The 23,868-nt window shown below is 38.2% G+C and overlaps 2 protein-coding genes across 5 annotated transcripts in view; both read left to right on the top strand.

The window, feature by feature from the left end:
* TSGA10 (testis specific 10) overlaps positions 1-15,273 on the top strand; it is a 47,980-nt gene extending 32,707 nt beyond the window's left edge. For 2 of the 4 annotated variants that reach the window (XM_034431309.3, XM_034431308.3), the window contains exons 15-20: positions 1,349-1,534; positions 4,323-4,532; positions 6,838-7,040; positions 7,475-7,579; positions 13,630-13,764; positions 14,965-15,273. In XM_034431309.3, coding sequence (XP_034287200.1) covers positions 1,349-1,534; positions 4,323-4,532; positions 6,838-7,040; positions 7,475-7,579; positions 13,630-13,764; positions 14,965-14,989 — 864 coding nt within the window. In that variant the 3' untranslated portion in view covers positions 14,990-15,273. The remainder of the gene's footprint in view (positions 1-1,348; positions 1,535-4,322; positions 4,533-6,837; positions 7,041-7,474; positions 7,580-13,629; positions 13,765-14,964) is intronic. The other 2 variants (XM_087895346.1, XM_034431310.3) reach the window with 1 other exon arrangement.
* A 2,597-nt stretch (positions 15,274-17,870) lies between these two features.
* CRACDL (CRACD like) overlaps positions 17,871-23,868 on the top strand; it is a 45,714-nt gene continuing 39,716 nt past the window's right edge. Inside the window, exon 1 of the mRNA XM_034431313.3 lies at positions 17,871-17,978. The gene's annotated coding sequence lies outside the window, so the exon portion shown is untranslated. The remainder of the gene's footprint in view (positions 17,979-23,868) is intronic.

The following is a 23,868-nucleotide window of genomic DNA, read 5'->3' as shown; positions in this document are numbered from 1 at the left end:
CCAGTATTGTGTGAGGAGAATGTTATTTATCCAAAGACTGATTCCCTACCTGCCTCCTTTCTGAGCAGTGTGAACTGTAGTGCAGGAAAATTGCCTTGGAAAAGAGAGTGCTAGTATGGTATAGAGTCAAAGTATTGAACAAGCACTGAGAAGATTCAGGTTAAAGTCTATTGCCAACCATGGAAGCTTGCTTGGTGACTTGGGCCCATTCACTCTCTCAGAATAACCTAGTCTCTTTTCTTTGTACTGGAGAAAATTGGAGGATAAAATGCTGTATGCCACCTTGAACTCCATGGAGTAAGATAAATAAAAGCATTTTTAATCAGTCACTTTTATTGTAAATAGCATGTAACTATATATGTGATGCACTTAGTTTGCATGAACCTTTAATCTAAAGGAGGTTTTAAAAGCAGGGGTGTCAAACTCAATTTCATTGAGGGCCGCATCAGGGTTGTGTTTGACTTCAGGGGCCAGGGTGGGCATGGCTAGCTTGACATCACTCATGTCAAGGGCGTCTGTGGTGGTCCAAGCGCTCTGCCAGTGAAAACAATCTCCAGAGCTCCATTTTCAGCTGTGATGGTCTGCTGCTGCCCTCTGCCAGTGAGAATAGAGCTTGGGGAGGGCATGTGTGGCCTCCCCCCGAGCTCCATTTTCACTGGCAGAGGACAGTAGGAGGCTGTTGCAGCCAAAAACGGAGCCTAGGAGGGCTGCATACTCCATTTCCACTGGCAGAGGCACCGCAGGCCGGTCCTTTGCTGATTCTAGGGTGGCTCCCTGGGCCAGATCCAAGCACCGGCCCCTGGGCCTTGAGTTTGACACCTTGTTTTAAAAGATATCAGGATTTTATACACAATAGCAAGCCTATAAATGTACCATTAAATGTTATACAGATAGTCCTCGACTTACAACCACAATTAAGCCCAGAATTTATGTTGCTAAGTGAGAAATTTCTTAAGTGAGTTTTGTTACATTTTATGACTTTTCTTGCCACACTTGTTAAGTGAATCACTGCAGTGGTTAAGTGATTAACCACTTAACATGGTTGTTAAGTGAATTTGGCTTCCCCATTCACTTTGCTAATCAGAAGGTCGCAAAAGATGGTCACATGACCCCAGGACACTGCAATCATCATAAATATGAACCAGTTGTCAAGCATCCAAATGTAAATCGTGTTACCATGGGGATGCTTACAATGGACATAAGTATGAAAATAGTCATAAGTCACTTTTTTTCAGTGCCATTGTAACTTCGAACAATCACTAAACAAACTATTGTAAGGACTACCTGTAGTAGTTTCAAATGGTAAACTAAGTAAGTCTCAAAAATAAAATCAAAATTTGTATTTTAGGAAAAAGATAATGAAGATCTTATGGAAAACTTCCATATGATCCGTGAACAGGCAGACAGATGGGAATCAAAGTTGCATCAAATGGAAAAAGATTATAACTCCATCCAGATGGAACTTCTCAGTGTAGAATCTGAGAACCATAGACTGAAAGAGCAAGCAGAATCGCATGAAATAGCAATTGGACAAGTAGGTTTTAAAAGCTCTCTCTTATAATCTGTCCAGGCTCTGTCTGTCTGCCTGCCTGCCTGCCCCTTCCTCCCTCCCTCCCTCATTTTCTTTCAATGGCTAGTTAGTAGCATAGCTCTTAGATTTTTAAAAATGGTGTTTGTAGCACTTTTCTTTCACCTCCCGCATGAGTAAAGAGTTAAAGGAATGTTTTGTCTTGTGATGCTCTGCATTTATGATTAGATTGCAGCAGGAACTTTCAAAATTGATATTTATTTTAAGGGAAAGGTATTGACCATTTGCTGCACTTGACTTGAAAGCATTCTGGTTTTTCTTAACGTTTAAGATTGGATTATAGGAGTAGAAAGGCATTAATGTTTGTCTCTAGTAATTATGAACCATAGACTTTCAACTGAGCCTGAATTCATCTTTTTAGATAGTAGATATGAAATATTGTAAAATACCTTCCATGCTTAGTCTGGCTTTTTGGAAATAGTATGCATGTGTTTGTTCTCTGAATAATGTTCTTTTGACTCTAAAAAAGAATTTGCACTCCCAAAGTAATATTTTTAAAAATATTTCCTTCTGTATTAATTCTTAACTTCTTGTGTTCTATAAAATAAACAGTTTTACTGTATTCTGAATAACATATATCATTTCCATTTGGTGTCTACATTCTGACACAAATTCTTCAGGATTCACACGGTTCTCTTATTTTATCAAGACTTCCCTTTGTGGATGTAACAAACAATTGCACTGAAATTTACACCACATGACACTTTCAGTATGCAATGAACTTCACATGGAATTCTGGATTGGTTTACTAGTGCTATAAAGTCTTTTAATAGTTATATATATATACATAACTGTCTGGTTTGGCTCTGCAACCCAACAAGACAAACACAGACATCAACGGATAATTAGAACTGCAGAAAAAACAATTGCTACCAACCTGTCTTCCATTGAGGATCTGTATACTGCACGAGTCAAAAAGAGGGCTGTGAAAATATCTACAGACCCCTCACATCCTGGACATAAACTGTTTCAACTTCTGCCCTCAAAACAATGCTGTAGAGCACTGCACACCAGAACAACAGGACAGTTTTTTCCTGAATGCCATCACTCTGCTTAACAACTAATTCCCACAACACTGTCAAATAATTTACTAAGACTGTATTACTATTATTCTTCTCTTCCTTACTAGTATATATATCTCTTCCCACTTATTACTATAAACATGTTGCTTGTATCTTTCAATTTATATTGTTTTTATTTGTTTCCTAGTATGATTTGATAGCTTTTTAGTAACCTTGACTATCACTAAGTGTAGGATTGCCACTCTTGAATTGGCCTTTTTAGTCACACTAGATGCTGTTTTAGGACCTTTTTCCAGAGCACAATACCATAGTCCAGTGATGGCTAACCTTTTTGGCATCGTGTGCCAGGAGAGGGGGGGTGGGGGAGGGTTGCGCACGCCTTTGCCCACACCGATAATTCTATGTGCCCTGCCCTGCGCATGCGCGCGCAACCCCCCTCTCCCCCACCCGCTCCTGATACGTGATGGCCTGGTAGGCCCATTTTTCTTTCTTACCTGGTTCCAGATCCTCTCTATTTATCTGGGAAGGGCGAAAACAGCCTTTCTCACTCCCTTGGAGGCCCTCCAAAGGCCTGAAAGGGCCCATTTCCCAACTCCCGGTGGGACAGGAAGTGACTTTTTTGCTGTCCCCAACCTCTCTAGGAGTCTCTAGAGGCTGGGGACAGCAAAAAATGTCACTTCCTGTCCCACCGGGAGTTGGGAAATGGGCCCTTTCAGGCCTTTGGAGGGCCTCCGAGGGAGTGGGAAAGGCTGTTTTCGCCCTCCGCAGATGCATAGAGGATCTGGAGCCAGGTAAGAAAGAAAAACGGGCCTTCCCCACTACCCCCCTCCAGAGGCAGGAAACAGCCTGTTTCCCTACTTCTGGTGGGCCCAGAAGGCCCGAAAATCAGCTGGCCGGCACGCACATGCACGCCAGAGCTCAGCTGGCGTGCCCACTGATAGTGTTGCCAGGTGTCCACTATTTGAGCGGACAGTCCATTTTTTTCACATTATGTTCGCTATTTTTTTTCACAAAATAGTGGACATTTTTTTATTCAAAAGCTTTATGATGAAATTAAAATGTAATTTAATATTTTACATATTATTATAATATATTTGATGTTTTGAATTTTAAGTAAAGTTTTGAAGTGATTATTTTAATACGTGTTAAAATGTTTGTAAGAAAATATATAATTTAATTGTAAATGTTTTTTTTATTTTTTTACTACTTAACACCCCCCCCGCTTGTCCGCTATTTTTTGGAAGCATACCTGGCAACCCTACCCACTGATATGGCTACGCGTGCCACAAGTTCGCCATCACAGCCATAGTCTCTTGAGACTGAAGGATGCCAATGGACTAAGTGTTGTATCTTTTTATTCTTGATGAATGTATTTTATTTTTCTTATGTACACTGAGAGCATATACATCAAAGACATATTCCTTCTGTGTCCAATCACACTTGGCCAATAAAGAATTTTATTCTGTTCTGTTCTATATATATATATATAAGACATATGAAAACAAATTTTGGTATGTTTAGTTTTTGTTGATGTGTTTTTAGAGTCTGCTTTTATTTTTATTGACTGTAGAACATTTCAAAACTAACATAAAACAGAAGCTTATTTATTTAGATAAACATGCTTATTATTAAGTAATTATTTTTTTCTTGAATATATTCTTACTGGTTTATTTATAATATAAATGTTAATTGGCCTTTCTTTTTTGGGGCAGCATTTAGCATCTGAAAAAGCCTGTAAGTCACAGATTTCTACTTTAGGTAAGTCTCTGGTGAAAATGGAGGAGAAACTTGAGAAAGTCCACCTGGAAAAGGTTTCTATACTCTCAGATTTGACTTCTGCTCGGGAACTGTGCATTAAACTGGACACTAGCAATGAGTTATTAAGCCGGCAACTAAAGAACACAACAAAGGAAGTAGAAAGAGTAGGTATAAAATAATTTCGGCTTGATTTATAGAGAACGAACATTAAAGCTGAAAACTCATACATATTTTCCTAATGCTTGAATTATATTCTTGCTCTTCATGGAAAATTCTTTACATGTCAGATTTTTCTTAGAGTCACCTGGACTAGAAATTGTCCATCACAGGAAGTATATTCTCATATCCCTTGATTCATAGGATCTGTTAAGAAGGTTAAAGTGGTAATACAAGAATTTTATAAAATACCATACCTTCAAATGAGGGCTGTGTGTGTGTGAGTGTGTGTGTCAATTTTCCTCTGTGGTCCAAGGATTCAGTAGAGCACAGCCATAGGATTCCAGGAAAATTTACAATGATATTATGCATTTGTTCACATGTATTCCATTCCCACTCTTGCATATTCTGAAGCACCTTTTAGTCTTTAAATCTGAACTTTGCAGTCTTATTTGTTATTTCCTAATCATAGGAAGCATAACTTTTCAAGTGCTAGAAAACAACAACAGCTGTTGCTCTCCTGTCAATGCTTGTGAGCTTACTGAACACATCTACTTGACAAATATAGTCTTCTGTTCTAATATGCCTCTATTTGTGAGCTTGTTTGAATTTTAAACATCAAAGATAGCAGAAGAAAACATTGCCAAATATTACTGTTTTTCATGAACTCTGTTGCCATGATTGTTGTGTAGCAAAGAATACATTGTATACTATATAGTCTGAATATAAGGTGCTAAGAAAAGGTAAATACAATCTGTGCTTATCTGAGAAACTGAATCCTGGATATGGATTTAGCATATCTATAGACAGAAATCTCTGCAGATATAGTTAAAAAAGTCAAAAAGGCATGTGTGACTGTATGATTGACGTCCCAACTCTAGAACCTTGTTAACGCTATCTCATTCTACACTGATTCTTGAGAGGTACTTAATTTAAACTTGTCTTTTTTCTTTAAAATAATCAAATATTGTCATTCATAATAGATTTAGTGTATACAAATCCATCACTCATTCTTTTGGGCTATGGGGAAGATGGATGACAAAATTTGGGGGATGAATGAGAATTTTTTTAAAACTATCAATCTTTTCTGTTTGTTTGTGCTAATATTTTTCATATTTTTTTCAAAACTCCTGATATTAGATTTTATAAAATACTTCATCTGAATAAAAATTATGACTGGTTCATTTCAAAAAGAAAAATATCTGCAAATGAACTTTAGATTAAGCCAAGGCAGACAATTGTTTTCATTAATTTTAAAAGGGTTTAGGGGAAGCTCTGCGCACTTCAAGCATAATAATGATGCAATCTTGAAGCCAAATCTGTCACCATTAAATCTTTTGTGTGAAGTTTGGCCTGTCTGTCACTTTGTGCATCTGACAAAGTGAGTCGTAGTTCATGTTAGTCTGAGAAAGTATTACCAGTCTTTTGAGTTTGACATCCACTTTAGTAGTTGATATTGAAATCCGGGGGCTATTAAAATGGATGTCGGAGCTCCATGTGGTTCATAGGTAATCAACCTTGATTTAAATACTCTAAATTTATTCCGAGGGTTCTGATAAATTTTGTATGGGATAGAATGTCCCACAGTATAAATTTCCTCACTAAGGACTAAAGTATTGTCCAGCATATAAAAAGGAAATTATAGATTAGATTCTGCTTGCATAACTTAGTGTGTATGTAAACTGGAACTCTGTGGAGCTTCAGAGTACGTCTTACAATAGTATCAATTTGGGAAAAGGCTTAAATCAAAACTTTAAAAGACTTAACTTTTAAACGATATATCTCCATATCATGATTTGTGATAATTAGTGTTCAGTGTCATTTGTTTACAATGGTTGGAAAGGAAAGCACTTCTAAACTGACAAGGCAAATTACTTATCTATGAGCCACCAGCAAACTCCACTTTCATGTGTCAGTGATGTTACAATATTACATTTTGTGATGAGATGTCTGCAGGAAAACAGCCAAGCTCAAAGAATACCAAGAACCCAAATACCAAATACCAAGAATAGTTTTGGATAACATCATAAGTAAAACCCATTTATTTTTACACATTAAGAAAGATTACTGTCTTTAGAGAAAACCACTATAAGTTCTTAGCAGAGAGAGGGCTACAGTTTTTTACAGTAAGGAAGAAAAGCTGAAAAGATTATATCTGTTGGGGGGAGAGCATTTCATTTTCAATTTACAGTGTAATCTACCAATTACTATACTAATATATTACATACACACACACACATATATATATATATTACTATATGTAATATACTGCATATTAAAGAAAACGAGAACGTTCATTATTTTGGCTTTCAGCTTCAGAATGAATGGGAATCATCTCACTCAGAAATAGAACTTCTGAGAAAGCAACTGAACAATGAAAGAATCTCAATTAAAAACTTGGAAACTTTGTTAACATCCAATCGAGAAAAAGAGTATCACTCTCAGATGATAAGTCAAGAGAAGGATTCTGAAATACATCTTCTTAAAGAGCAACTTACTCTGGCGGAAAACAAAATGTGAGTAACCAGTGCAAATAACACTTGATTATCACAAATTAAAAATTGCTTCCAATTTTTACCTTCTTTAGGAGGCCCTTTATTAAAGTAGAAGATAGTTTATTTAAAAGTTACTTGAAACTAGGAAAACTAAAAGGCAAAACAGTATCTATCTCATGGGAATAAAATATATATTAGAATTTTAAAAACAATTTGTACCTTACTATGAAAATGTTTTTGTTCAGTAAAGTTAGAAAATTTTAACACAGGTATTTAATGCCTTTTGACACAGCACAAATATATAATTGTTTCTGTTTTCTTTCTGGATGCTTATCCAACTATTTTTATATCAAATATATTGGAAGCTGTTCTTGAAAAACTAATCCTATTCTTTATTTTATTATATTTGACTAGTTACATCCTTTCAGTTTAAGTGACAACTTTGTCCTTTATAGTGCTATCCAGAGTCGAGATTTTTCACAGATCAAAAACACAATTACTCAACTGGAATCTGAGTTAGATATCACCAAAAGACAGTTGGGCACAGAACGCTTTGAAAGGCAAGTGTGTGACCACATTTTTAATCATTTACATCTGTTTCTCCCAATTAAATAATATACATTTGCACTAATCTAGAAAAACCCAGGGCTAAAGTCATTAAATAATGCTACTAATTTATATCCACTAGAACTAAGACTAAAATTCAGCATTGGAGCTCGCTCGCTAGGGAACAAGTACTATTATTTACAAGTTCTATTTTTTCATGATTTAATTGGGAATAAACTTCCACTTGATTGCACCCCACATATCTAAATCAGATTTTATTTTATAATTAGCAAGTACTACATTTAAACCTTTGTCGGTATTTATAGATTGTTTTAATAGAAAAATAGAAAAGATTTGTAGATTAATGATTTTTTCATAAAAACTTGAAAATATCTTTTGCAGACTTATTCAAAGAATGATGGTTGAATCATTTCATTGCCTGTTTCATATTTCATTACAAAATCCAATTATTTATAAAAAAGTAACTAAAACGCATCATTCCTAATTTTCCTTCAATAAGTAGTCTGCTGAGAGGAATAGCCCAGAATTAACTATAACCTCAGTTATTGCCCTAATACTTCCAGAGTCCAAGGAAATTCAATAAAATTGATCACTTTAACTTGCCTCAAAATTTACCATCCAGGAAAATATTCTGAAAATTGCAGATTTAGGGAAATTAGTATTTCTGAATAATTGATCTACTAAAAACACTTTCAGAAGTAAATATAGTATATGCAAATAAAAGTCCAAACTCAAACATACATTGTTGATCTGGAAGTATAAAAGTGCTAACTGTGGGCACATCTTTAGGTATATTTATTGTTATTCATGTAATCTCTATCATCTAAAATAGTTTAACTCCCTAACCCATTGTATAATTTCTAAAACAGAATTATGAACCACAAACATGGGATAAGGTATTGAAAGAAAGGGTAGAGAGGGATAATTTGGCCAAATCACTTTCTCATATAAATTGTGAAGAAAAATTATTTATTCTGTATTTGTTGGTATGGGGATGAGTTGAGTAAATGTCTACTGCTACTAAACAGATTGCTACTAGCTCACGACTGACATAAAACAATCCAGTCAAAATTCAATTCTTTAGTTGTTAACACTATATAGACAGAATCTTGCCAGACTACATCTATTTATCTTAATCTAATGGATATGGATGTATCCTGGGAATGGCTATCCTAAATCTCTTTCCACAATCCAGCTCTGGATTGCACGATCTCTCCCCCACCCTCCTCTCTCTCTCTGTCACACACACACACACACACACACACACTCACACACACACACGGAATATGCTACCTCCTTTCTGGGAACCTGCTGCTTTACTGGAGTCCATCGCCCTATCTCTTCACAGGCACATTCTATCTCTAGATCCATTTTTAGGCAGACTAAAAGCTCAGACCTATTTGACTGTACATACAGTGTGTGTCTGTGTGTGTATGTGCATCTTGTTGTTGTTTTTTTTAAAAAGACATTACAATCTATTACAGATTTCAGTTATCAAAATCAACTTGTTACTGATTTTACATATTCTAAATTTAAATAGCTGTGTTATATTACTGTTTTGTTTTGCTGTTTTAATAGATATACTGTATATGTAATTTATGCTTAATTATTAAAATTACACAATTACACAATTTTATCCTACAGGTAATCCTTGATTTACAGCCATTATTCAATGACTGTTAGACTTGGCAATCTGCTTGCCCTTACAACTGACCACAGGGGCATTGCAATTGCCCTACTTGCCTGTGTCTCCCCCCATCTCAGCCCCTAACCTGGCCCATCAGCATGCACAAAACTGCCTTGGCTTTGGAGGTCTTGGCCTATTACCTGGCCACTTCTTTCCACCCCACCATGCCAGTGTCCATTTACCTTTGCATTATTCTGCAGCTGCTGATAGGTACATCCTGTGGATGAGGCTGTCTCACTGCCATCCTGTAAGCAGGCTTCCTTTTTGTGATGGTTTTGGAAAGCTTTCTCCAAATCACATGAATAATGTGATTTCAGAAGAATGATTGCATTCACTAGCTTTCTAACCTTCCTAACATAATCTTTCTGATGGCTAGCCACATTTGCTAGCTTTCTGGCTAGAAAGCTAGCAAACATCCTTCTGAAGGCTAGTCACACTTGATAACTTTCTTGTTCTGAAGGCTAATTATGTTTGCTTCATGAATCATTGCAAAAATAGGGCCTATTTGCGGGATGGCGTGAGTTGGCCTCAGTAGGAAGGCCAGACCTCGTATTGGTTGGACACATCTGTCAGCAGCTGCAGAGTTAAGTGTTCCTAGGTATAGTGCAACAGAGAAAGGATTTGGGCCTCCTGGATATGGTATGGGGAGAAAGCTTGGACCTGCAGGTTCCAGGCAAATTTCTGCACACTAGTGGGTACAGGGCCTCTTCCACCCCCCAAGGCACCCTGCGCTCCAGTTAATGACTCTCACAACTGCTTAACTGCCACAATAGGGAGAACTAGGATTACAGTTTTTGAGTGAAACAGCCATGTGGGCATCTTGTTTAATGATCACTTTGCTCAGTGACCAAAATTCTGGCTCTAATTGTAGGGGTAAGTTAAGTGAAACCTATAGTTTCACTGCTTGGATATATACAAAGTATCTTCCAATTTATTTATTTATGGGACTAGGTAATTTATTGGGACTTATCATGAAGTTTTACAGGCAGGTTTTCCTTGAATGAAACTTAATTGTCCTTAAATGCACTTTCTCCCATGTAAAAGTCCCACGATTTAATTTGTTTAATACTTCGGAGAGTTTTAAGAATAGAAAGTAATGCAGGAAGCCACTGGAAGGAAAACAGACCCTATTTCAAATGTTTATAGTTCAAACCAAATTCAAAATCACGCTGCCAAAATTAAGTGATAAATAACTGAATGCTGGTGATATGATTTCAGATTGAGGAGGGTTTATGAGGAAAAAATTCCATAGGGCAGTTCCTTCTTTGCTTCAGGTTGGAAGAGAACACCCTTTAAAATCTATGTTGTCAAGAGTTGATCATTTTGTCACTGAATTGAACGGCATAGTCTCATGTTGTTGGAACAGATGCTTTGCTGAGGGCTGCATATGAACTATAGAACATGGGTTACTCACCCTAGCTAATATTGAATAAGCATATGAAGCTGTCTACTGCATTAAATTTAGCAGTGAGAGAATGGCAATTTTCTTACTTTGCAAGCCAGCATTAAATCCCGCCTTATTTTGCCCCCCCCCCCCCCGCTCTCAAAAAAAGTGTATTTCTAGATGTGGTTAAAGAGGTGTAGAATCACCTAAATACAATTCCAATGGGGCAGAGGGGTGAATGTTACCCAACATAGGAAACAAATCAGAAGTTAAAGAAAAACATAGCTATATGACACAGGTGTATTTCAATGCTGGGCTTGGGTTTAAACACAGAATGATGAAGAAAAAAGTTATCACTCACTGACTCCAGAACAGGTAACTTTAGGCTAGATAATTGACTTAAAATAAAAGTTTCCTGTATTCTAAATTCAGATTTTCCAATGTATTCACTCTGGCTGTGAATAAAACCCAAATTAAATTCCTCTTCCACTCCATCGTTCTGTGCTGGAACAAGAGAGATCACGTTTTCACCTCTTGTGTGACATCCTTTCAAGTATTTGAAGAATGTGGTCATATTACCCAGCCATCTTTTTTCAAGGCAAAAAATACCCAAGTCCTTCAATATTTTTTTGTATTACCAAGTTTCTAGTCCTCTGATCATTGTTGTCCTTCTAACCCAATCCAATTTTTCTGAATTTTTTTTTTAATGTAGTGTTCAGAAATCATCTTGTGGTGAGATGGGCAACAAATAGATAGTTAAGGTAGATAGATAGATAGATAGATAGATAGATAGATAGATAGATAGATAGATAGATAGATAGATAACAAACTTATAATGACGCAGGAAAACACCCGAGATTTTAACTTTTTACATAGATAGATAGCTAGATACAATACTTTAGGTAATGACCTACGAGAGCAGAACAGGTACAGCAATTACTATCTATAAATTTGGAAATTATATATCTGTTGATGAAGCCTAGAATTCCATGTGCTGTCTTTGCAGTTAACTTACTGTTACTTCATTCATTTGCAATTAAACACATAATCCCCACTTACCAAATACTCATTCAACAACTCTTCAAAGTTATGATAGTGCTGAAAAAGGAGACTTATGACAGGTCTGCAAAGTTGCAGCTGTTGCAGTATCCCAATGTTCACCTAGTCACAGTTTAGGCATTTGGCAACCAGCTCACATTTACAATGGTCACAGTGTCCCACGGTCATGTGATTACCATATGCAACCTTCCACAGGTGGGTTCTGACAAGCAAAATCATTGGGGAAGCCAGTAGGAAATTGCAAGCTATGATCTTAAGACATTGAAATTAACAATTCATAATGATTTGCTTAATGACTGCAGGCAGAACTGATATCATAATTTGGTGTGGTCATATGATATTTTACAACATGTTGTATAGCATTGGAGTTGCTAGTCCCATTTGTGATTGGTAATTGAATTATTCCAGGACTATCTGTGTGATTGCTATAAGCAAACCAGACATTCCCTATCCCGTTCTTTTCCCTTTGTATTTTAGTTTCCTAAATTCACCCCATCCTCAAGAAGCTATTGCTAGGCCTCACTGTTCAGAGCTTGATGCTTTTTCATTTCCAGTTTAGCATCTTCATAAAGCCATTGGGGAAGGTCAGCAGTTTTGGATGAGGTACTATCAGTATGCTGCTAATATCCAGCGTTGCATATCCCCTTGAGATCATCTGAGTCATGTGGTGGAATTATAGTTCCTGGAGGCTTTGGGTGCCTGGACAGGATCAACAGGTTTCGGAATAACCCTAGCAAGATTGCATGGCTATGGGATTTGGGAGTTTTTAGCTCCTTGCTTGGTTATGTTGTATTGGATTGTGGCTTTGTAATTTTTTTCTGGATGTTATGGTTTTTATATATTTTTGTATATGTTCTTATTTTTAATATTGAGGGTTGCTCAGAGTCAGGCCTCTACGATGGGTAGCCATATAAATTTAATCAATCAATCAATCAATCAATCAAATATGACCTTTTACTTTCCTGACGTCAATTTTGTATTTCTGGGCTACCACTCTGTAGCTTTCCTTTATGATCTAGTTCTGTTTTCATTTCTTGCATGTATTTTTTAATTTCAATTCTTTGCTAAACTTTTTGATTAGTCACATTGACTTTTTTCTTTCTTATCTTTTATCTCTTTATTGAAACTGCATCCATATTTTCTTTTAACATAGTCTTGTTTCTAATTGTATTTTTAATGTAATCTTCCTTAAGCTCTCTTGAGCTTCTTTTCCCATTAGCTTCTCCCACCGTGTCATGTATTTATCCTTATGTTGAGTAGGCTGAAATAAAAGGAGCTAAAATTATTGTCAAAAGTGAGACCAATGTGGTAAGATCAATGTGGAGGAAAGGATATTTTGGAAATAGGCAGTATTCACCATATAAATGGGCCAGAGTCCTGAGGAGACAATAGTTGTAAAAAAGAAAAGCAGATTTTTGGCAGCCTCTACATTTTCTTTTTTAAAAAAACAAATGTGCTGCTGTGGGACTGGCAAAAATATAGTATTACTTTCTCCTGACCTTTGAGTGTAGCCAGTAAGACTAACACTATACTAAATAGAAGGTAACAATTTAAAGAATAATTCTAGTGGAAATTCCATGGAAAGCTGGAACTTTGGCCAACATTTGAAATAGGCACTGATAGAATTCCATTCAGTCCAATTCTCTCTGAATTCCATGCAAATGTCTGATCTTCTATATTTTGTTCAAAACATTTTTTTATTGAATCAGTTACTCTCTGACCTTTATGTCTGTCCTTACTTCAACATCTAGGCACTTACTGTCCAAAATTAGAAAAAATTGATTTATCTCCCTTTTAAAAATAAAAAGTTAAAAACATTCCTCTGAGATTTTTAAGAGACAGTAGCTGCTGGATTTAGGAAAGTATGTGCATTAAGTACTCTTATTTAAATACACTTTTTGAAAACTTTTTAGGGAACGTGCAGTCCAAGAACTTCGTCGACAGAGTCGTACAGCTTCATACCATTTAACTTCTACAATAAGATCAACATCACCTGAACGTTGCCGGCACTGGTCTCCTGAGAGGTCTCTGGATAGATCTTTGGATGGGTAAGAAAATGTCTTTCTCTCACTATTATTCAGGTATAGATCTTCTCTTTATCATGGTGCAAAGACATCCTTAAATTAGAAATGAAGTCCATCATTTTATTTCTTTGTTGTTGTTCTGCAAAAGTGTGCCCAAGATGGCTCATAAAATCTCAAGTGTTAAAAACTGCTAAGAAAATTCTAATTTTAATTTTTTTTCTTGTGTTCTGAACTGTTTCAGGACAGTGATTGATTCTGTATCATGGTTTGCTTAATCATCAGTTAATAAACCACAGTAGGCTGGATTCTCTTTAAGCTAAGCCATAAACCCTAACCAGCCATGAGATTCATGCCAAGCAAACCATATCAGTGGCATCTATGCAGTTGTGGGATTCAAAACGTTTTACTACCGGTTCTGTGGGTGTGGTGTGGCTTGGTGGGTGTGGCAGGGGAAGGATACTGTAAAATCTCCATTTCCATCCCACTCCAGGGGAAGGATGCTGTAAAATCTCCATTTCCACCCTACCGCACTAATCTGCTTTCCAGCTCCATGTGCAGGGCAATCAAAATAGACCCAGCTGATCAGTTGGGACTCGGGAGGCAGCGAATAGATTTGGGTGGGGCCAGTCAGAGGTGGTATTTGCCAATTCTTCGAACTACTCAAAATTTCTAGTTCTCCAAAACCGATCAGAACCAGCTGAATACCACCTCTGCGATCCATGGAAAAGCTGGGGCAGGATGTATGTGTCAGACTAAAGAAAGCACTGTTTTGCACCAAGCCTCCACCTTTTTGTATGTTCATCATGATATCACATATTATTGTTGCAATACTGATTTCATTATTCTGTTACAAACAAAAGGCTTCTGAAGATGCTATTCATATGAACTCATTCAATGATATTTAGATCCCCTCATGTCATTCTTGATCTTTTGCTTCCTTCCCGTTTTCCTTACCACAAAATTATTGATTGTTTTTGTAACAGTTCATTTTCATGGTTTGAGAGGGACTATGGATTATACAACTGTATGGATTAAACATGCTTTTGAGATCATCAATAAAATGGGGCATGTTTTTCCACAGAGACCATAAGTATTATCCAAAAAAGAATTTATCTTTATAATTCAAGAATGAAAAAAAGAGATTTGTGTTATGTGTGTTTGTGTGTTGAAAGGAATGGACAATCACCACTGGATAAAATATAAAATTTCTTTCTTCTTTCACAGGGATTCTATTTCAAAGGACTTCTAATTGAAGAAGATATGGAAAAAATTAACTTCCATTATAAAAATACCAATACATGCCAAACCAAACTCAAGGTTTATTAAAACAGTTGCTTTAATCCAATTGGTAAAGCATAATGTTCAGAGTGCTTATTAACTGAAGAAGCCTGCATACACAAATATTTTATTTGGGGCATTTCAATAAAAGCAATTATTGTTTTATAAAATAATTTTTATTATCAAAAAGATGTTTTGAAATGAAAATTGAACTGCACACCATCAAAGAAATATATTAAATGAAAAATTTACACAGCTTCTTATTCTTCATTTATTTGTTGTATCTTGCTTGCACACTTGCTAAATTATTTAATATTTTGAAAAATTGATAGACAAAATCAGTTTTACACAACCATTCAATTCTTGAATTATTATTTTTTTTAGCTGATGACAAAGTTAGTGGTTTCTACCCCATTTTCTCCTCCTGAGAATGAACAAAGCACAATGAGTGTGCTGATTTCAGAATACCCATACTTACTCGACTACTCCTGGAGTTTAGGATATCCAAGGGAATAGAGTTTGATAGGCAGTGATGGATGAGAGAGTTGGCAAAACACATAGATATATTTTGTGTAAAGCATATCCAGTACACCTTCCTCCTATTTTCCCCACAGCAACAACTTTGGACTGAGAGAGAGTGGCTTGCCCAAAGACACCCCGCTTTTCAGAATCTCCTGCTTTCTAGCCTGATGCCTTAACCACTATGTGTTTCTTAACTATGCCATCATTTTCATGTCATTAGCAATAGACTTTCCAAGATTCCATAAAAAACTTCAGTTTCATTTACATTGGGGAGCTCTACCTTACTCGCACTTTGACTTACTGAAATCAGTAAAAAATAAGAACTTTCTTAATAAATCACAACTTAAACATGAATCCATTGTATGATAGAGCTACAAAAATGCCCTAAACTGCATCAACAAAATTATAATGTTAAGGTAAAGAAAAGTAATTGTTTATTCTGTATTGGTCAGACCACATCTAAAATGTTATAAAACTTAGGCAGAATGGTTGGAGGTATTAAATATTTAGTCTGGGAAAAAATCCATGGGAAGACATGGCAGCTATGAATCTCGGGAGCTATCGTATAGAAGAAGACTGGTTTGTTCTAGGACAGAGGTCTCCAACCTTGGCAATTTTAAGTCTGGAGGACTTCAACTCCCAGAATTCCTCAGCCAGCTTTTCTGGCTGGGGAATTCTGGGAGTTGAAGTCCACCAGGCTTAAAGTTGCCAGGTTGGAGTTCCCTGTTCTAGGAGATGACAAGAAAGTTGGCTGGGGAATTCTGGGAGTTGAAGTCCTCCCAGCTTAAAGTTACCAAGGTTGGAAACCCCTGTTCTAGGAGACACGACAGGAAAGAATATGTTTAAACTTTAAATTACAAGATTATGGTTGGGTATCAAAAAGAATTTCCTCATCATTGTTCAACAATGGAAAATGCTTCTCTGGGAGAAAAGGTACAAGATTTTTCTCTTTGGATAACTGCCTGGTGTTTATTTTTCTCAATCAGACAAATCATACACTAATTACCAGTCACAAAAAAACTGTTGAGGTTTTGATAAAATAAGACACAAAACATCAATGGGAATCATTTTCCATTTTCTACCTACCTACCTACCTACCTACCTAATCTATATCTACCTTGCCCAGAATGGCTAGGAGAACTTGGCTCCTTTGAATATTTTATATCCTGCTCCATCAGAAAGCTCTAAATTTCATGCAATTTCTTGTCAGTTCTGTTGTTTTGACTTGGGAAGTGATGATCAGAACAGTTTTTCAACCTATTCGGAGTGGGTGGCAGAACTTCATAGCCATGGAAAAATTAGATGTCTAGCATTAGTCTTTAGTTTCACAAAACTGGTGAAATTTGGTTAGCTTAACTGATTAGCAAGTTAACATCTGGGAGTTACTTTTTTTAAAAAACAGTTTTCCTAGAATCAGTAATGGTGTGTGATTTTCATAAAACAACCCCATGTTTGCAATTCCAATTTCCTCTAGTTTTATATGACTGATGATTTCAATTGGACTGGCTGACTGTCAATTGGCATTCCTGGCCATTTTCTAAAACAATCTTGTATGACTGTCGAATATGATTATTTTGGCTGATTGGGAAGCTGGAGTGAGAGGTTTGAAATGCAGCTTTTTCCTCTGGAAATGGGTTTCCATGGAAATTTTGTCCCTTATTGCATTAATGCAATGGTCCTTTGAGTTTGTTAACATAGCTGGGAAGATGGTGTTCTGGACCATTTTACCCTGTAGTTTAGATGGATTAAGGGGTTAGTAAAATGATTCTAAAAACACTACTGTTATTAAATGTTCTCATTTATCTAGAATACACTCTCGTTCTACCTGCATCAATATCATTGCAAACATGTCAATTATGGCCAGGGTTTTCCCAGCCTTCAAAAAATCCTATTCTTTAAGGCTTAACTGCGACTAAGCCCCACTGAATTTGAGTGGTTTATTATATCCAAAGGCTTGTGCCGTACAGTAATCTGCTTCGTGACCGACGACATTAGACTCCCTGCATTAGGTGCAGGGAGCGAAACCTGGGGTGCATTTTTACCATTCTTTTCCGTAATCAACCCAGTCCTCGTTTCTTCGGAGGCAAACCCTGAGGAATTCAGCAGAGTTCTCCTAGATAAGCCAATACAGGATTGGAATTTCAGGCGGGCGCTTTCCTGCCAATGCTTCAGCCAGGAAGGTGGCACGAACGGTCCCAGGAAGGAGAGCGCCGATTAGAGCGAGCCTCCAGCTCCAGTTCCCTCTCGGCTCAAACTGGGAAGTCGCCGAGCGAATGCCAATGGGCTGCTTCGTGAATGACCTGCGTTCCCTCCTCCCGTCTCCCCTGGCAGCGCCCGGGGCTGCGCCCCGCCTCTTACTTCTCGCTCTCGGTCAAGGTGCCTTGTGGGGCTCTCCTCCGCGTTGGCAATCTCTTGCCTCCCCTGAGGCCGACGGAAAGGTGAGTGCCGCGCCGGCCGTCGAGCGGTAAGGCTGCTGAAGTTGAGACGGGGTGAGGGGTGGCGTCGTGGAAGCGGCCCTCAGGGTTGGGGTGCACCTGGCGGGAATGTAGCTTCCCGTTAACGCGCGCCCAGCCAGCAGGCCAGCCTCGCCACCAGGCTGCGCCTTGAAAGCTCTTCGGTTTCCTTGTGCGCCGCCTAATCCGCTGCTTGTTTGCCCTGAAGGAAGTCCCAGGAGGTAGAGCCAGGCTTCTGCTGGTGGGGGCAGGCAGACTCACTTGTTGGAAGCGATAAGCAGGAAGCTGGTTCATGGAGCAAAGGACATTTTGTGGATGAATTGCCTGAGAGCGCCCGCATCTTTACCCGCTTAATTTCCAGAAGATTAAGGCTTGGATTCATAAATTTCAGCCTAACCAAGCAGACTAGAGTCACAACACAAAAGAAAACTTGGTTTATTGTTTGAGCTCCTGGCAGTCTTCAGGCAGTGTTCAAGAAACTGTGGATGGGGAAGTTTTCTGAGTGTAAGTGGGAGTTAGTCAAGTGGTAGCACTGAGACTGAGACTTTCTTGTTTTTAGAAGCCAACCTTCCTCAAAGTTCAAAGTGTTCTCTGCCCCTCCTTAAACAAGCAGAAAATGAGGACTGCCCCTGTTGCAGATCCCTAACCTGTCATGGGTAATGTGGAGCCAGTCCTCTTATTGTGTGCAGATTTGCTAAGAGAAAGGATTGGTGGGTCAAGTTGGCATTGTTGCTCTCTCTCCTACCAGATGTCACCAGCCAGTGAGAAGACATTCACCCATTACTTTTCTTAAGGTGGACTAGGGCTGAGTAGGAGGTAGGTTTTAATGGAGGGAGTAAACCAGCAGATCCCACTGTGCTATACTGCCCCACCACCTATGACTGTCACTAGTTAGGCTGGTCCTTCTTTCAAAATCAAATCTCTGGGCCAGGCATTGTCCTAGATATCTTATAAGTGAGAAACCAGCTTGAAAGATCCAGATTTTTCTATTGTCCGAGCCCGAATGGGCATACAGGACAGTAAGGAGTGTGCTGCACCAGTTTGCAGTGGGTAATAGATCTCTTGCAGCCCCTGATATAGAATACTTTCTGCTTTTTAACGTTATGTCATAACCCATTTTAAAGCCATTGTGATGGAAACTGAAACAGGCAGTCCATGACTTACAACAGGTAACCTAATAGATCATAAAATCAGGTTGGTCACATGACAGTCTGTTTTACAACTATCACAACTTACTACCATAATTGGCAGACTCCATTACAGTCATAAATTGAATACTATCTGTATCATATTGAGATATAAAAAGTAAATGCTGCATTCCTTCAAATCAACCTCACTTCTTGAATATTTATTGGACATGTTCCGTGTATTTCCTTGGCAATAGTATAGGAGGTATTTGCCATTGCTGCTTTCCATGATGTTTTCCTTCCATTTTCCAATCAAGTCCGTGACTTGGGCTATATATCTGCAGACATACAATGGCTATCTTCATTCATTTAAATATGAGTCCAAATCTTGAAGCTATTTTTCTTAAGACATGTTACATTATCAATTAACTGATAGTCAGCTAGAGATGATACAGATTGGTTGCATTTTTAGGATGCAAACTGGTATAAAGAGGGCCAAATGGAATAACAGTCTTTTAATTCTCTACAAGGACATAAAAAAAGACATTTTGATGATGCTGAAAAAATAGACTTAAAACTTAAAATTTGTGCCTGAAGTTACAGCTACATATGGTCAGGCGATCAGAATCATGTAACTTTTAGGAATGGCATGAGCGATTGGGACAGGGCCAGATTTTCCTATAGACTAACTAGGCTTCAGCCTAGGGCCTCAAGATCAAGAGGGGCCTACATTCAAATTGTTAGCAAAATTAAAATTACACTTTCACTATAGGTGAAAGGGCCTCATAAGTGGAATAGCCTGGGGCCTCTTTTCATCTAAATCCAGCCCTGGATTGGGGGGATGAACCTTTCAAAGGATTCTATGAATGGGATGCCAGCTTGGATAATGATGAAAAGTGGCCTGGTGTGGCCATCAGCTGCTTCACATAGGCTGTGGGCATGCCTGGCAGCAGCAGGAGGAAAATGGAGAAAGTCAGTGGGGCATAGCAGATCTGGTGGAACACAGAGTGGCAGGGGCAGTTGGTGGTATTGCAGGCTGCAGTGTGGAGTCTGAGGCAGCATTTCTCAGTGGTGGCAACAGCAGCAGCATTGGGGCTGAACTTGGGGGCAGTGTCAGCTATCTGAGATAGCTGAATACCCCAGGCCTCTACCTCAGCCCTGCTGCTGCCATGAAATAATTCAAAAGGACATAGATTTGGAGGGGGGAGAGATTGAGGGGTGGGAATTGCAGTCATAAGCACTCCTGGGTTTGGTGGGTGACTGAGGCTTCCTGGAATGCGACCATGCTGTTGAGCCAGGCTGGGCGTGCTGTGGCTTCTAGGGGCACCGAATCTCTGTGCTGCACTGCCACACACACCCAGGTCATCCATGGCCTGTGCTGCAAAGCAGTCATGTGACATTTTGTTTAACAATTACTTCGCTGAACAACCAAGATTCTGTACCCAGTTGTGGTTATAAGTGGAGGATCACTTGTATATAGTATTTGTTTTGCATTTTATGGGAGTTTTGACAGCTATAAAGCACCACCAACTTTTCTGGCAGCAGGGATAGAGTTTGGAAAAAGAATTTGTCTTCCATGGACCTGGGCAGGGAGGGGATAGTTCATGCGCAACCTAGATGCTGTGCATGCGCAGATGAAGCTTTGCTTGCTCACCTGCTACTTGTGTGGTCCGATTCCTAAGTGGCCACAAACCGGTATCTGTCTGCAGCCTGGGCATTGGAGACCAGGGACAAAAAGTGTCTTGAGACTAGCAGGTCATTAAAAATTGCAACCCTTAACAACAAAAACTCTTTAACATGAACCTTGATCTTATTCACTTCAGATTGCAGCATGCTGTACAAAACCAGATCAAAGAAAGATAGTAACCTAAGCTAGGAAATGAAGTCTCCTTAAAGGATTTAGTTTTTGAATAATTTTGTACCATTGAGTCAATCTTGACTTTTAGTTAGCACAGGTAGATTTTCTCCATAATGATGATCTATCCCTAATTTGGTCTTTCAACAGTGTGGTGGGCAGTTATACAAATTTGATTAATAAGTAAATAGTGCACTGTAACTGCTGTTGGTTGTCTTCTCTTTCCTTCTACTTTTCCCAGAATTACAGCCTTCTCCAGGAAGCTAGGACTTTACCTAATGTGTCCAAAGTAGGATACTTGATTATTGAAGTCTATTTATTTACTCAGAGATTAAATTGAAATGGAGCAGGTTTAATTATTTATTTCAAAGTACAGATAGTTCTCGACTTATGACTGGGTGTTTAACAACTGTTTGAAGTTATGATGGCTTGGAAAGGGTGTTTTATGGCCCATAAAGCACTTTCAGCCATCATAACATGTTCATATCGCCCACCCCCAGTTACATCATTGTGATCCCGGTGCTTAGCAACTGTTACAACTTCAAGCAGCTCATAATTATGTGATCACCATTTGTGATCTTCTCTTCTGGCTTCCCTAAAAAGTCAGTGGGGAAGCCAGCATGGAAGTTGCAAACTGCTATCAAAGGATTTTCCCTCCCTTCCACATATAGGTGGCTGCAGAAATAAAGCTTGGATCTTCCTTTCTGCAGCCCGGTATAGGAGTTCCTCTCCCCTCTGTATGTGGAAGAAAACAAGTGTGCTGACTGGAGAAACATAGTAGGGATTGTGAAAAATTCTCTTCTGTGCATGGAAGGGAGAGGAGCCCCTGCTCTAGACTGGAGAAACAATGTGGGGATCCTGAAGATCCAAGCTTTTTCCAGCCCACTGCACAAGTTCTCTTCCGTGTATGGAGGTTGGGGGGAACTCTTCCAAAGGTCTGCAGAAACCAAGGTTGTATTTGTATTTTTTTGTATTTTTATTTATTTGTCAAGCATGTATGAGAAAATAAGTATAAGTATAAACATAACATATAAACATATAAGTATAAACAGGTATAAGTATAAACATAAGAAATGAGTACAAATAAATGGAAACAGTAGGACAGGGACAGTAGGCACGCTGGTGCGCTTATGCATGCCCCCTTACATTCCCTCTTAGGAATGGGATGAGGTCCACAGTAGATAGTTTAAGGTTAAAGTTATGGGGGTTTGAGGATGTAACAACAGAGTCAGGTAGTGCATTCCAGGCATTGACCACTCTGTTGCTGAAGTCATATTTTCTGCAATTGAGTTTGGAGCAGTTTACTATGAGTTTGTATCTATTGTTTGCCTGTGTATTATTGTGGTTGAAGCTGAAGTAGTCATTCACAGGTAGGACATTGTAGCAGACAATTTTGTGTATTAAACATAGGCCAGATCATGGGCGGCGTAGTTCTAGGTTGTCCAGGCCCAAAATTTCAAGTCTGGTGGCATAGAGTATTCTATTGTGAGAAGAGGAGTGGCGTACTCTTCTCGTGAAATACCTCTGGATTCATTCAATTGTATTAATGTCCATTATACAGTGTGGATTCCAGGCAGACAACCTGTATTCGAGAATTGGTCTGGCAAAGGTTTTGTCTGCCCTGGTTTGTAGTACAATGTTCCCGGAGAAGAAGCTTTGCAAAATTAGGTTCACAACTCTTAAAGCCTTTTTGGCAATGTTGTTGTTATAGTGAGCTCTAGGGCTTAGAGTACTTGAAATGAGTATTCCTAGGTCCTTGACAGAGTGAGGGTTGTCTACGAGGTCGTATCCTCCCACCTTGTATTTGGTGTTCTGGTTTTTGTTGCCAATGTGTAAGACAGAGTGTGTAATTGCTAATATGTAAGACAGAACATTGGATCACAATGTTCCAAGCCTCATTTCTGCAGCCAACTACTTTATGCACAGAAGGAAGCTGCCTGTCCTCTTTTGGCAGGGAGCTCTTTTGCTCCATCTATGCAGTCTATGCCTCCATCTATGCCTAACAATTGCAACTGGGGCAGTCAGGATTGCTTTCACTGAGTGAAGCAGTCATGTGAGTGTCTCGCTTAATGACCACTTCACTCAATGACCAGGATTCCAGTCCCAATTGTGGTGGTAAGGATTACTTGTATGTGTTACTCATAAGTGAAAATATTTTAGAAAGACTTTTAACAATCATATTTCCCTCTTTTTGTAGAAAACAAGATTTTTATAAGTTATTGCAAGCTTTTTAAGATAACAAGTAGGCATTTTTATTTTTTATTTTAAAAGGTAGCAATCTTGAAAAGTTACCAACAAAGCCACAGTTTAATAGTAGTACAAAATAAACACCCACATCCACCTTACAAAGGTTAAAATAATTTTTAATTATTTTTATATATACCAGTATTACAGCTTCTTAGTTAGGCTTGATAAATATTGGATTGAGATAAGAGAAGAATGTTGTTGTAGATAAATGGATCTAGTATTTACATTTTCAGAACAGAATGGTTAGCAATTGATTCTTTATTCAGAATATTAGTAGTCTTTTCTGGATATCAATAGGTGACAAACATTAAACTAATGATCTTATAACATGTAACTTAATTACTGGGTTTTCCTACCATTTCCATTTGTTGCTTTTGTTCTCTCTCTCTTCCTGATGAGAAATACAAGTCTTTGATTTACAACAATTCATTTAGTGGGCGTTCGAAGTTACAACAGTATTGAAAAAGGTGACTTATGACCATTTTTCACATCTATGCCTGTTGCATCATCACATTGTCAAAATTTGGATGCTTGGCAAGTGACTCATATTTATCACGGTTGCAATGTCCCAGGTCATGTGATCATCTTTTGCAACCTTCTGACAAGCAAAGTCAATGCGAAAGCAGATTCACTTAACAATCATGTT

This window comes from Pantherophis guttatus, chromosome 5 (assembly GCF_059756535.1).
Source record: "Pantherophis guttatus breed Tessera chromosome 5, ASM5975653v1, whole genome shotgun sequence".
NCBI lineage: Eukaryota > Metazoa > Chordata > Lepidosauria > Squamata > Colubridae > Pantherophis > Pantherophis guttatus.
Note: the sequence above shows the minus strand (reverse complement) of the source record. Positions and strands in the feature narration are given on the sequence as shown.